The sequence below is a fragment of the Camelus dromedarius genome, chromosome 19 (assembly GCF_036321535.1).
Source record: "Camelus dromedarius isolate mCamDro1 chromosome 19, mCamDro1.pat, whole genome shotgun sequence".
Classification (NCBI taxonomy): Eukaryota; Metazoa; Chordata; class Mammalia; order Artiodactyla; family Camelidae; genus Camelus; species Camelus dromedarius.
Window position 1 is genome coordinate 20,234,007 of NC_087454.1, and position 13,929 is coordinate 20,247,935.

The following is a 13,929-nucleotide window of genomic DNA, read 5'->3' on the forward strand; positions in this document are numbered from 1 at the left end:
AACTCCCCACGGTAAAAATTGTGTTTGTCACTTGTTTGTACTTATCTGCTATTTGGCTGGGTTGAGGAAGAAATCTAGCAGCATCAAATGCATTTTGGTATCTCATTGGCTTTCATGTTAATAGGACAGCAAGCACTCCAAGGTACAGTGTAAGCAAAAGACCGGTAGGTAGGTCCTGCAGGTAGGGGCATATTCAGGAAACATGCTGTAGTGCAGTTGGGGTATTTTATGGTTTATACCAAGGAAAGCAGTAGCAGGTAATGCCAGGATGAGCTGGATTCTTGGCTGGGGTAATGAGTGTAACAGGGCTTGGATGGATTTAACACCCCTTTCCCACCTTCCAGCCACCTTCCCAAAACACACATGCAACCAGAACACGATTTTGCATCATAAATTTTATTCCCGATGCGGGACAGATTCCTTCCATCCCCAAAATGAATCACGTGCTACCCTGGAGAGATCTGGGAGATTCTCCCACCATCACCAGGGGAGAAGCGAGAAAGGCAAGAGATGGGGACCGGAAAAGCTTCGAAGTTCCCCAGCCTACTCTTCCTCCCCTTCTTAACAGAGGACAGCAGCTCCCCACTATTATTCCTCTCATCCACTTATCCTTTAAAAAAAAAAAGCCTTCACTATGAAAAACAAAAACAAAACCAACACCTCAAGTAAGGCGAGGGAGGTATCCTGAGCTGGGACGTGAGGTTAAGGGTCATCAATGGAAGAAGAGGGAGGGAGAAGGAACCATCACTGTTTCTGCTGCAGGGCCTCCTTCCTTGCTGCATCCTGTAGCAACTGTGTGTCCACCTCATCTGCTGGTAACTGCACATAGCGAACCACTGAGCCCCTGATGAAGCAGTTCTTCACTGATAACTAGACAGAGTAGACAAATGTGAAAACATCCTGAAAAACACCCTCTATCCACCCAAGGGCCTCCTGCTTTTAGAGGTGTTTCCTCTTCTGTACCACCCACAACTCACCATGTGAGGGTATTTCTCAGGGTCAGTGACACTGATGTCAGTCAGTTTGATGTTGAGATACTAAGAAAAGAAGATGAACATCATTAGTACTAGAGACAAGATGCAAGTACCCTGCCTTTAAGCCCTCTCCTCTCCTTCCCCAAGGCCAGATTCAGGGCCCTTGCTATAGCTCACCTGATCCACAGAATGGAGGGTTCCACAGATGCTGTCAGGGGCAGAGAGAGGGAAAAACCAAGTTAGTTTATACCAAAGTCAATGTAGAGATGACTTCAGAGCAGAGATAAGAACATGGTTGGGGTAAGTAAAGGATATGAGGAAACGAGAAATGGTAGAACCCAAAGGGGTCATGCCTGAGCTCTGGAGTGGAAAAGAAAATGCTTCCAGAGCAGTGTGTTTAGACCTCACAGCTCCTCTCCCTAAACCAACTCACTCTTAGTAGCTACCATTAAACAACGGTTATGTGCTAGACCTGTATTCTGCATAGTATTTGTAATCTTTACAGCCACTTCATAAGGTAGCTATTAACCATCCACGGGCTCAGGAAGTTTGTATAATTTGCTCAAGTTTAGAACAAATAAACAGGGACTCTAAGCCTTTCTCTCAGAACCATCAGGTATTTTCAAGTATTTATTGCTTTGGAACCAGAGCCCCATATGTAAAGTAGATAAAGTAGCTAGCTATGTTCTTGATGATGCAGGCATGAGAGATACCCTCTCCCTTCCTCAAGCCTCCTGAAATATTAATAAGGAGTGCTAGCCAAACACCAGTGCTCCAAACCATGCTACCCCTCTCCTAATTCCTTCATTTCTGTCAATGGCTTCAACACCAAGTCTCACAACCCCAAATCCTGTAAGTTGTACTTCTCCACCTCCATGTCCCATGAATCCCCTTCATTTTGCTGATGTCTTTTTAACATTTTTGCACTTCTCTTTCTAGTATGATTTTATACTGCAAACTAGGCTAGTCTCCAACCTGGCTGCCCTCATCCTAACCACCCTGCATATCATCACCAGATTCTAAGTTCCTTAGAACTCTGATTTTCAACACTGATATGTGCTAGTTTCATGAGTCCATGACAAAAGAGAAAACACAGGCTAGCATAGTGTGTATGTAAGGTCCTAAAGGTTGTCAGTAGTTTTCCCCTAAGAATAACTGCTCTCTGCTCTTTAATTGCCCTTCCTATTTTTTGTATTAAAAAAAATTAATGAAATGATTTTAATAAATGGCAGTTTAAAATGTCCTTATCTTGCCAAAATTAAAGATATCAATTCTCTTTTGAGCCCTAATTTTTGTAAAATTCTTATTGTTTGAAATCCAGTGTCTGAGACCAACTGCCTCAGTGGTGGTTTCACCAAATTGCTGGCTGCTGAAAAATGCCTTTGACAGGGCCAACCAACGTCTGCATAAGGAACTGCATAAGGTGGTGTCATTTCATTCAGTCCCTTAGGAATGAGATACCTGGCACAAAAGTGGTCTGACAACAAGCATGAGAGAAAGAGTTCTTCTCCCAACCCAATGGAGTATCTTCATATCTTACAAGTCCTTGCTTTAGGGTCTGGGGCTATAACATAGCAGTTACTCTTGCCATGTGGAGGGCCCAGGAAGGAGAAAAGAGGAAAATCAAACACAAGTCACCTCACAGAACTGCCAAGGATGGTCGTGGCTTCCACACTTATCACTGTATATGGATCCAATATATATGCCATCAACACAAGATGCACTGCCAGTGCCACAAATCAAACTCTCTGATCTAAAATCTCTCCTCCCCCTTCCCCTACTAAAAAATTCTCACAGAAAAATGTAGAAGAAACTGTTGGGAAGAGAATACATTGATTCAAACTTTCTAAAGGACAATCAGGTAATACGCATCAATATTTTGAATGTACATTTGTTTAAAGGATTTTTTCTAAAGAAATAAGATGTATACAAAGATGTATGCATGATGATGTTCAGGATGTTCAGGGCAGCATCAGTTGTAAAATGCAAAGACTTGGAAACAGCCTATATATCCAGCAGCAAGGTCTTGGTTAAATGAGTTCTAGCCAGCTAACAAAAATGCCAGTCAGACATTAATAATGTTAAAGGTGAACTATATTAACGTGGAAAATATCCACAACATACTGTTAAGTGAAAGCAAGTTTTCCAACTGCTTAGAATATGCCCTATTTTTAATTAAAAACAAAGAAAAAGGGGGGGACAGAATGGGATTTAAGTTCTGGCTTTGTCTTTTACTAGTTGTCTAGACTCAACCAAGTTTAACCTAGTCAAGCTTCAGTATCCTCATGTGTAAAGCAACCATGTATGTCAGGTAGAGGTGTTGTGAGAATTAAATGAGTTAATAAATGTAAAGTATTCAGAGTAGTGCTTAGTCTATAGGAGGTTCTCAAATATGAGCTAGTTTTCTTTCCTTCAGCACATTTATTAAGCATCTACTATATACCAGGCCTGTGCTAGATGTTAAGTGTACAATGGTGAGCTTAAACATGGTCCTGGCCCTTTAGGAAGGACAAGCTCTAAACAGTAAACATATTTCCATAAATCACAATTTGAGGTCCAAGGATACAGCATTTAATGCAAGTCCTGAAAGATGATTAAAAGCTAATGATACAAGGAGGTAGGGGATGGAAAAGCAGCACACACAGAATGGACCACATTGGTCTTCTGTTTATCTTTTATATTTTCTCCAACAAAAAGGAGACTATGCCACATACACTATTTTGCAAAAGCTTTCCATATTAATACATCTTATTTCCATGTGACAGCTGTATTATACAGCTATATCACAATCTAACCTATTCCCTAGTGATGGCTATTTGTTTCCAATTTTTGGCTATTACAAACAAAACCATCAACATCCTTGTACAAACGTCTTTACCTGTGGAACCAATACTTACGTTTCTAAAAGTTGGGTCAAAGGAGCATATAATTTAATCAGAAAAACAAAACTGTTTTGTAAAAAATGTTACTGATGTTACTTACATATTTCTTTGTATTGTTTTCCAATAGAAGATACAATTCCCTAGCTAATCTGAGAGCTTAAGGCAAAAGTCATTTCTTTTGTGTCTCTCCCACCTTGCCGAGCCCTCAAATACTTGTCAACATAAAGAAGTTCCAGGACGCTAGGTACGTCCACCCCCTACAGACTTGTTGGAACAGGTACCTACCTCAGGTCATTCTTGAGTTCCACGACCACGTCCTTGCCCACAAGGGACTTGAAAAAGGAATAGAAGAGCTATTGGGGGAGAGGGGTGAAAATCATCATATGGGAAGGGACATGGAAAGAGGCGTGTCCCCCTGCCAGCATTACCAACTACTGGTATTGGGATCCCCGCCAATCTCTGGCAGTTCCCATAACTTCATAGAGAAGAATACTTGGATGAATGGCTGGAGCCCAGATGATTATGCACTTCCTAGAGTCCCTGACATAAAGCCCCAGAGAGAAGCTCTGCCTTGCACGCCTCGGGCTGTTCTCTCAACAAACCACCTCTCCTGGGGTCCTGCCCACGCCTCCCAGTGAACTGTAGGAAGTATTCCACCCGCACCCTCCCGAAGCCCAGTCTCCGTCAGGGAAATGCTCCTTAAAGTCTAGCTTTTCCCCCTCCTGCTCTCCCTGCCTACTCTCTCGGGTTTTATTTATTTTCCCCTTCATAAGGGAAAAATAAGTCCCATTTGCTCGCGGGTCTCTCCTCAAAGAACTGGAGGCGCAGGCTATGGATGCAGGGAAAAATCCTAGGGCCCAAAGCCAGCTCAGAGGAACAAAGCCCCCAGAGGGTTCCCCCACACAGCCCCGAACCGTCCCAACGGCCAGCGCTCCCCGAGGGCGCCCCCTTGTGACGTCACGGTACCCACCATGGTGCTTGCGCCGCGGGCTGCCTGCGGGACCGGGAAGGCGAGGGCTGGGTGCCGCGGGCCGGAGGCCGGGCGGGAACCCGAACGCGAGCCCGCGCGTGGGACGGGGCGGGGTCGCGCAAGCGCAGCGGGACGCGCCGCGGAGAGCTCCGAGGGATGGAGGAGAGCGCGCGGCGGACTCGCGGAGAGCCGGTGGTGTAGAACAGAAGGGACGCTAAAGCCGGGAAAGGGGCGGGGCTTCCTGCCTTCCGACTTCCTCCCGGAGCGGCGGGCTCCCATCGCGCAGGCGCCGGCCTCAGCTGCTGCCCGGGTGTCGGAGAGGCCCGCTCACCGCCTCTCAAGAGGTTTTTGTTCCTCTCCATGACAATGAAGTACCAGCGTGATTTGCTCACACCCTAAAGACATTTCCTATTGCAAACTGTTGGGTAGTTTGTGAAAAACCATAATGATTTGCACACTTTTCTATGTTTGTTACACTTAATAAAAGTTAAAAAAATATTGAGTCGTCGAGATCAGGAGCCTGCGTACAAATCTTGAGTTTATCAAAGGTTCCCAATAACTATATTCCTCCCGAGGACCCAACCTCAGTCCATATTTCTTTTACGCTTTTGCCTAGGGCTGTCCTATAAAGGACTGAGTAAAACTAAACAGATTGGCCAGGGGATAGAAATACCAATTCTAGTATTTCAAATGCAAATATTGCCTCCTCAAAGGTTCACAAGTGCAGTAACACATACTTCTATACTCATGTCCCCAAGGCTTTATAAGTATGCGATATTATGACACAGCAGGTGAAATGTTTTTCAATAAGATCATTGAAAATCCTCCACTAAATCCTCCATTTTTCATCTTGCATAAAACTACCCGTTTGTTAAGAGTTTGCTGTAGAAACATTTCCAGCATTTAAAGGATGTAATAATGGACTCTGTGCGTGCTGGATCTCCTAGACCCCACCTCTAAGTGACATCAGCACATCTAGCAGAAGTTTGTGCCTCCAACCCCAGGTGGAACCCTAAGCACCTAGATCAGTCCATCACTAAATATTAGCAGTAACTAATTAGGAACTACTCTAACTGGGGTTAAAGGTGCCTTATGATCCAAAGTTGTTTTCCTGCTTCAAACAATTAGCCCATGAAAATTCAAATACTTTGCCCTTACCCGTTTAATCATTCACAATTTGCTCACAAGCAGACCACACATGCTCTCTCTACAAACTCTCCTTTTCCCGAGTTTTCAAGATAAACACAATCTAAAGATACCAGAAGCAATTTGCTTTAGGAACAAATTTACTGAGGGACAAATAACCATCTACACAGGAAGAAGAAAGTTGGGGAGGCCAGAAATAAATAACAGACATTCAAATTCTGCAAATGGTTCAGAGAGGGGCCTAGTTTTCCTAACAGTCTCATTTCAGAGTCAGAAACAGGACATTGGAGTGTGAAAGGTGGTATGAGACTCCTCCATCATGATCCAAAAAGGATGGTAATTTAGGTTCAGGTCAATTCAAGAATCATAATCATGTTTGAAGATGAGGGAAACAAAATTCATCTTAGAGGCACCCTAGAACCCTCCAGCTCCAGATAAGATTAATCTACTTCTTCAATGGTGGGGCCTGTGGCAGCCCTTCCAGGTGTATACCCTGTTCCACATGAAGGCCCAGTGCATCCTCCCTGGTAGAGCTTTGTGATGACTGGGTTGCACACCTGCTCCAATTCCTTTCTCTTATGATCAAACTCATCTTTCTCAGCCAGTTGATTGGCCTCCAGCCATGAAAGAACCTCATTGCATTTATTCAGTATTTTCTTTTTATCAGACTCACTAATCTTGCCCTTCAGGCCTTCATCACTCACAGCACTCTTCATGTTAAAAGCATAGGATTCTAATGCATTTTTGGCAGCAATTTTCTCTCTCTGGACCTCATCTTCAGCTTTATATTTCTCAGCATCCAGAACCATGCGCTCAATCTCTTCCTTGCTCAGCCGGCCCTTGTCGTTGGTGATGGTGATCTTGTTGGCCTTGCCCGTGCTCTTGTCCATGGCTGTTACATTGAGAATACCATTTGCATCAATGTCGAAGGTTACCTCAATCTGGGGCACTCCCCTGGGGGCAGGAGGGATTCCAGTCAGGTCAAAGCGCCCCAGCAGGTTGTTGTCCCGAGTCATGGCCCTCTCGCCCTCATACACCTGAATCAACACCCCAGGCTGGTTGTCTGAGTAGGTGGTGAAGATCTGCGTCTGCTTGGTGGGGATGGTGGAGTTGCGCTTGATCAGGACGGTCATCACGCCCCCGGCCGTCTCCAACCCTAGGGACAGGGGAGCCACATCCAACAACAGCAGGTCCTGTACCTTTTCAGACTTGTCCCCCATCAAAATGGCTGCCTGTACTGCAGCCCCATAGGCCACTGCCTCATCGGGGTTGATGCTTTTGTTGAGATCACGACCATTAAAGTAGTCTTGCAGCAGCTTCTGAACCTTAGGTATGCGGGTGGAGCCCCCCACTAAAACAATGTCATGGATTTTAGCCTTATCTGTTTTGGCATCCCGAAGAGCCTTCTCCACAGGCTCCAAGGTGCCCCTAAACAGGTCTGCACACAACTCTTCAAACCGGGCTCTGGTGATGGACGTGTAGAAGTCAATGCCTTCATAAAGTGAATCAATTTCCAAGTTGGCCTGGGTGCTGGACGACAGGGTCCTCTTGGCCCTCTCGCAGGCCGTGCGCAGCCGCCTCACGGCCCGCTTGTTCTGGCTGATGTCCTTCTTGTGCTTCCTCTTGAACTCCTCCACAAAGTGGCTCACCAGCCTGTTGTCAAAGTCCTCCCCACCCAGGTGCGTGTCCCCAGCCGTGGCCTTCACCTCAAAAATCCCGTCATCTATGGTCAGTATGGACACATCAAATGTGCCTCCACCCAGATCAAAGATTAGGACGTGTCGCTCTCCCTGACCTGCTTTATCTAAGCCATAAGCAATGGCAGCAGCTGTGGGTTCGTTGATAATTCTTAGCACGTTGAGACCTGCAATCACACCTGCATCCTTGGTGGCCTGGCGCTGAGAGTCATTGAAATAGGCTGGCACGGTGATCACAGCATTGGTGACAGTGTGGCCCAAAAAAGCCTCAGCAGTCTCCTTCATCTTAGTCAGTACCATAGAAGAGATTTCCTCAGGGTAGAAAGCTTTTTTCTCCCCTTTGTAGGACACCATTACCTTGGGCTTGCCTCCTTCATTGATTACTTGAAAAGGCCAAAGTTTCATATCTGATTGCACTACAGGATCATTAAATTTCCTGCCAATCAGACGTTTGGCATCAAAGACAGTGTTCTGTGGATTCATGGCTACCTGGTTCTTGGCCGCATCGCCGATGAGCCGCTCGGTGTCCGTGAAGGCCACATAGCTGGGGGTGGTGCGGTTCCCCTGGTCGTTGGCGATGATCTCCACCTTGCCGTGCTGGAACACCCCGACGCACGAGTAGGTGGTGCCCAGGTCGATGCCAATGGCCGTACCCTTAGCAGCAGCCATGGTTTTCCTAGGCCTGTGGAGAGAGAATAAGATAAACTTTTGGCTGAGAACTTTTTAATTTTATTTATTTTTAATTGTGGTGAAATACACATTACATAAAATTTACCATCTTAATCATTTTTTGGCACACAGTTCAGTAGTAAGTTCATTCACATTGTTGTCCAACCAATCTCCAGAATCTTTTATCTTGCAAAACTGAAATTCTAGACCCATTAAACAACTCCTCCTTCCCCTCTTCCCTCAGCTCTTGGCAACCACTATTCTTTCTCTCATCATTTGACTACTCTAGGTACCTCATGTTAGTAGAATTATACACTAATTCTTCCTTTTTGTGACCAGCTTATTTCACTTAGCATAATACTTCAAGTTCCTCTATGTTACACCATGTGTCAGAATTTCCTTCCCTTTCAAAGCTGATTAATTTTCATTGTATGTTATGTGCCACGTTTTGTTTATTCATTTATTCCCTCTGTAGCACTTGAGCTGCTTCCACCTTACAGCTATTGTGAATAACTCTGCCACATACTCTGTGTTCAAATATCGTTACTGTGTACAAATTTTTTTTTTTTGTGGCAGTGCTTTTTGGACAAGGTAGGGAAAAGTACTCCTAGCCAGCTGTAAGGGAGTGGGAGACCAACGGCATCCGCTGTTTTCAGTTTCTCACAGGACCTCACTCAACTGCCTGTTTCTTTGTGACAAATTTCATTCTGAGATTGTACCTGTCTCCTGCTGAGCTCAGATTATTTGCAGTTCTGATCGCCCCAGGAGACATCAATCTCCACAAGTGGGTTTAGCTAACCTCCTAGTCTCCTTTTACTCTCTTTAGGGATTGGTGGGAGTAAATCCTGGCCACTCTGAAGATGGCTGCTCGGAACCCAATCAAGCCCTCACGGTTTTCTCAGGCGAGGTGCTGCTCTTCAAGGCAGTTTCTTTCTCTAACCTTTTCACAAATAAAACTCCTGTCATCTGGAGACAAAAACAGACCGGCTCCTCCCTCTTTCCGGCAGTTCTGACCAATCCCAGCCACCTCAAAAGACCTCCCCCCCACCTTCCCTAGTTGGCCAACGCCCCCATACCTTAGACTTAAACAAACTAGGTAACTTTCCAGCACTGCCTCAAACAAGGACCAACTAGTCTTGCCTTTTCCCAGCTCATTTCAATCAGAGCCCTCTTGGCTCACCTAGTATCCCGCCGCCTTCGATCCAGTTTGATAGGGTTCGGACTGCGGAGCCCCTGTAGCTGGGGGCTCCCTCAATATTCAAACTGCGCAGACGGTGTCCCCCCACCCCCCACCCGCCCGCCCTACAACTCTGAGCCGGCTTCAGTCCTATCCTCCAGATTCCCTACTAGTCCGTGACGTCAGAGGCAGTATCTCCATTGTAACGCGACTCGGCGGCAGGAAGCGTCAACACTCACGCCCCACCCTCCTCTCCAAACCCGCCGCCGCCCCGCCCCCGCAGCCGGCTGACCCCACTAACTCTCTACCCCTTCCACCTCCCCCTCCCTGTGACAGTGCCCAGCCCAGCAAGCCCCAGAAGAGTCTGGAGAGTTCTGGGAGGGGCGAGATACAGGACGCTGATTGGTCCCAGAAAGCCAGGGGGCAAGACGTGAGGCGAAACCCCTGGAAAATTCCCGACCTGGCAGCTCCGCCGAGCTCGGTGATTGGCTGAGGAGGAAAAAGGAGGGGCTCCATGAAGAATTATAAACACAGAGCCGCTCAGCCCTAGAGCAACTGCAAGCCCCTGAGACGGGAGTTGCGTTGTGTAGTCCGTGAGGACAGCTTCTGCAGACCCACTGCTTCCGAGGACCACCCCGGACGACACCGGCGCGTTCAGTTTCAGGCTCCATAAACGATCCAGCTCCTTGTCACCGATCCCGTCAGCCGTTTTCAGGTCTGAAGCTCATTGCGGGGCGGAGAAAAGGCAGGGCACAGGCATGGCGAAAAACACGGCCATCGGCATCGACCTGGGCACCACCTACTCTTGCGTGGGGGTGTTCCAGCACGGCAAGGTGGAGATCATCGCCAACGACCAGGGCAACCGCACAACCCCCAGCTACGTGGCCTTCACGGACACCGAGCGGCTCATCGGCGATGCGGCCAAGAACCAGGTGGCGCTGAACCCGCAGAACACGGTGTTCGACGCGAAGCGGCTGATCGGCCGCAAGTTCGGCGACCCGGTGGTGCAGTCGGACATGAAGCACTGGCCCTTCCGCGTGATCAACGACGGAGATAAGCCGAAGGTGCAGGTGAGCTACAAGGGGGAGACCAAGGCGTTCTACCCCGAGGAGATCTCGTCGATGGTGCTGACCAAAATGAAGGAGATCGCCGAGGCTTACCTGGGCCACCCGGTGACCAACGCGGTGATCACCGTACCGGCCTACTTCAACGACTCGCAGCGCCAGGCCACCAAGGATGCGGGGGTGATCGCGGGGCTGAACGTGCTGCGGATCATCAACGAGCCGACCGCCGCCGCCATCGCCTACGGCCTGGACAGGACCGGCAAGGGGGAGCGCAACGTGCTCATCTTCGACCTGGGTGGGGGCACGTTCGACGTATCCATCCTGACGATCGACGACGGCATCTTCGAGGTGAAGGCCACGGCCGGGGACACGCACCTGGGTGGGGAGGACTTTGACAACAGGCTGGTGAACCACTTCGTGGAGGAGTTCAAGAGGAAGCACAAGAAGGACATCAGCCAGAACAAGCGGGCCGTGAGGCGGCTGCGCACGGCCTGCGAGAGGGCCAAGAGGACCCTGTCGTCCAGCACCCAGGCCAGCCTGGAGATCGACTCCCTGTTCGAGGGCATCGACTTCTACACGTCCATCACCAGGGCGCGGTTCGAGGAGCTGTGCTCGGACCTGTTCCGGAGCACCCTGGAGCCCGTGGAGAAGGCTCTGCGCGACGCCAAGCTGGACAAGGCCCAGATCCACGACCTGGTCCTGGTGGGCGGCTCCACCCGCATCCCCAAGGTGCAGAAGCTGCTGCAGGACTTCTTCAACGGGCGCGACCTGAACAAGAGCATCAACCCCGACGAGGCAGTGGCCTACGGGGCGGCGGTGCAGGCAGCCATCCTGATGGGGGACAAGTCTGAGAACGTGCAGGACCTGCTGCTGCTGGACGTGGCTCCCCTGTCGCTGGGGCTGGAGACGGCCGGGGGCGTGATGACCGCTCTGATCAAGCGCAACTCCACCATCCCCACCAAGCAGACGCAGATCTTCACCACCTACTCGGACAACCAGCCGGGCGTGCTGATCCAGGTGTACGAGGGCGAGAGGGCCATGACGCGGGACAACAACCTGCTGGGGCGCTTCGAGCTGAGCGGCATCCCACCGGCCCCCAGGGGAGTGCCCCAGATCGAGGTGACCTTCGACATCGACGCCAATGGCATCCTGAACGTCACGGCCACGGACAAGAGCACGGGCAAGGCCAACAAGATCACCATCACCAACGACAAGGGCCGGCTGAGCAAGGAGGAGATCGAGCGCATGGTGCAGGAGGCGGAGAAGTACAAAGCCGAGGACGAGGTCCAGCGCGAGAGGGTGTCCGCCAAGAACGCCCTGGAGTCTTACGCCTTCAACATGAAGAGCGCCGTGGAGGATGAGGGGCTCAAGGGCAAGATCAGCGAGGCCGACAAGAAGAAAGTGCTGGACAAGTGCCAGGAGGTGATTTCGTGGTTGGACGCCAACACGCTGGCCGAGAAGGACGAGTTTGAGCACAAGAGGAAAGAGCTGGAGCAGGTGTGTAACCCCATCATCAGTGGACTGTACCAGGGGGCGGGTGGCCCCGGGGCCGGTGGCTTTGGGGCTCAGGCCCCCAAAGGGGGCTCTGGGTCTGGCCCCACCATTGAGGAGGTGGATTAGGAGTGCTTCCCCTGGTAGCTCATGTTTTGTTATGGAGACGGTTGGGTTCAAGACTTCTCATTGCCTTATATCTGCCTTTCATCAGCTCTCAAGTATGCAAGTTGTTTTGAAGTGAACTGTGTTTCTTGGTGAAGTTATGAACTTGCTATTTTTTCAGAGTCTAAATGTAGAGGTGAATGTATACTGCCATCTTTTGTTCATTTTCCTTTTTGTAATATTCATGTCAACACAGGCTTTTTGTGTGTGTGTGTGACTGTTTACTTCAAAGTGAATAAAGTCAAATAATTTGAGTGATGTCTGCTTGTTTTATTTGAGGTCAGAATGGTCTGCCTAGGTTGTCTTTCTTACAGGGTCTAAAATGGGATGGCAATGTGCCTGTTAGATAAGGTTAGTGATCTGGAAATTACGCACTGCATTGTGATCCACTTTTAGGCAAATAGTATCCTGGGGAGGCATAAAACTGTTTGTTTTGAATGGTTTGGGTTGGTGGGCCCCAAATATCAAGGGTTAATTGGCATGGTTGCCTCAAGGCTGCTGAGGGGAGTGACCTTAGATAAAAATGGCCTAAAAATGAGCTTGGTAGTGGCGGTGTTCCTGGAGAAGCAGAAAGAAAGGAGAGGCAGTTAGATGGTCATGGCTGCCTCTTCCTGTGAGTACCTGTGATGTGTTAAAGCCTTGTTACTTAATCTGAATTCTGCATGGAAGAGGTGAGTCCTGAGTTGACAGTGAGGAGGTGTGAATTCGAGCCCTGGCTTGCCTGGTTACACACAAGTAGGTTAGTCACCGTGGTCCCTAGTTTTCAGTTTTTAAAACGAAGGGGTTTGGCCTGATGCCTCAGCCTGTAGTTCTTACTTCTGAAAGAATGCTGAGAATTTCCAGCAGTGGTTACCTACCTACATTTTAAGGATCCCAATGAGTTCCTTAGGGAGGTGTCATTGAGTGTTTTATGCCCCAACAGGAGAACTCCAGTATTTAATTGCTCTTGCCTACCAGGCACTGTACTGGGGCCTTGTAGGTGTTTATTAATCCTCATCCCATCCACCACACTGAGTTTAATTAGTGTTTGACTTGCACAGATGGACATCTAGGAGACTTAAAAGATACTTGCTTAACTAAAATTATTTATTTCAAGGTTAGAAAAAACAACCAGTTCAGCAAAGATGTTGGATCTGGATTCCAGCTCAGGTTGTATCAGTTTTTGTCATGCTGCCCCAAGTGCACACGGCTTTTGTTTGTACGTGTCTGGTTCTGAGTTGTTTCTACCCTAGGTTTTACAATCAGTACTTCATGCTTTTACTCTGTATAATCCTTGACAAATATGTCAAGGGATGATGGCAGAGGATTAGTATTTGTTAAATTAGAAGAGAGAGAAAAAACCTGCAGCCCTGTAGCAGGAAGACTTGCCAAAGACTTCCTTCCCTTTGAGATGCCCTAGCTGCTAGCATGCTAGAAATAATCCACTCCGCAGCTTCTTTTTTGGCACAATTCTCAAGGCTTGGGGTGTGAGCCCCTATAAAAATCAGTTGTGTTGAGGGGTTACAAAGATGTTTTTGAACGAGATAGAGGTGATGGTTTTCACAACATGTGTATGAACTAGGAAGCACTAAATTGTACACTTTAAAATGGTTTATGTTATATGAATTTACTTCAAAAACAGTAAAAAAAAATTGTATCAACATTCTATAAAAGCACTTTGTGAATTTGTGTACCTCAAGGCCCACCAAACCTTT

At 48.2% G+C, this 13,929-nt stretch overlaps 3 protein-coding genes across 5 annotated transcripts; 1 reads left to right on the top strand and 2 right to left on the bottom strand.

Annotated features, from left to right (window-relative positions):
* Window positions 1-380: 380 nt before the first annotated feature.
* On the bottom strand, window positions 381-5,119 carry LSM2 (LSM2 homolog, U6 small nuclear RNA and mRNA degradation associated). 2 transcript variants are annotated; one of them, XM_010978111.3, is made up of 5 exons: window positions 4,827-5,119; window positions 4,142-4,209; window positions 1,152-1,182; window positions 978-1,037; window positions 381-870 (listed from the first exon to the last, which is right to left on the bottom strand). In XM_010978111.3, the coding sequence occupies exons 1-5, from the start codon at window positions 5,103-5,105 to the stop codon at window positions 745-747; spliced, it is 564 nt and encodes a 187-aa protein (XP_010976413.3). In that variant the 5' UTR covers window positions 5,106-5,119; the 3' UTR covers window positions 381-744. The 2 variants fall into 2 exon arrangements, with proteins under 2 accessions (XP_010976413.3, XP_064332397.1); XM_064476327.1 differs by having other exon boundaries at window positions 763-900.
* A 973-nt stretch (window positions 5,120-6,092) lies between these two features.
* Window positions 6,093-9,782, bottom strand: LOC105087447 (heat shock 70 kDa protein 1-like). 2 transcript variants are annotated; one of them, XM_010978110.3, is made up of 2 exons: window positions 9,519-9,782; window positions 6,093-8,351 (listed from the first exon to the last, which is right to left on the bottom strand). In XM_010978110.3, exon 2 carries the CDS (start codon window positions 8,336-8,338, stop codon window positions 6,413-6,415), a length of 1,926 nt encoding a protein of 641 aa, XP_010976412.1. In that variant the 5' UTR covers window positions 8,339-8,351; window positions 9,519-9,782; the 3' UTR covers window positions 6,093-6,412. The 2 variants fall into 2 exon arrangements, with proteins under 2 accessions (XP_010976412.1, XP_031290906.1); XM_031435046.2 differs by lacking the exon at window positions 9,519-9,782 and adding an exon at window positions 8,445-9,371.
* Window positions 9,783-10,042: 260 nt separating this feature from the next.
* LOC105087446 (heat shock 70 kDa protein 1B) lies at window positions 10,043-12,489 on the top strand. The gene has a single exon (XM_010978109.3). It carries the CDS (start codon window positions 10,274-10,276, stop codon window positions 12,197-12,199), a length of 1,926 nt encoding a protein of 641 aa, XP_010976411.3. The 5' UTR covers window positions 10,043-10,273; the 3' UTR covers window positions 12,200-12,489.
* The last annotated feature ends 1,440 nt before the right edge of the window (window positions 12,490-13,929 follow it).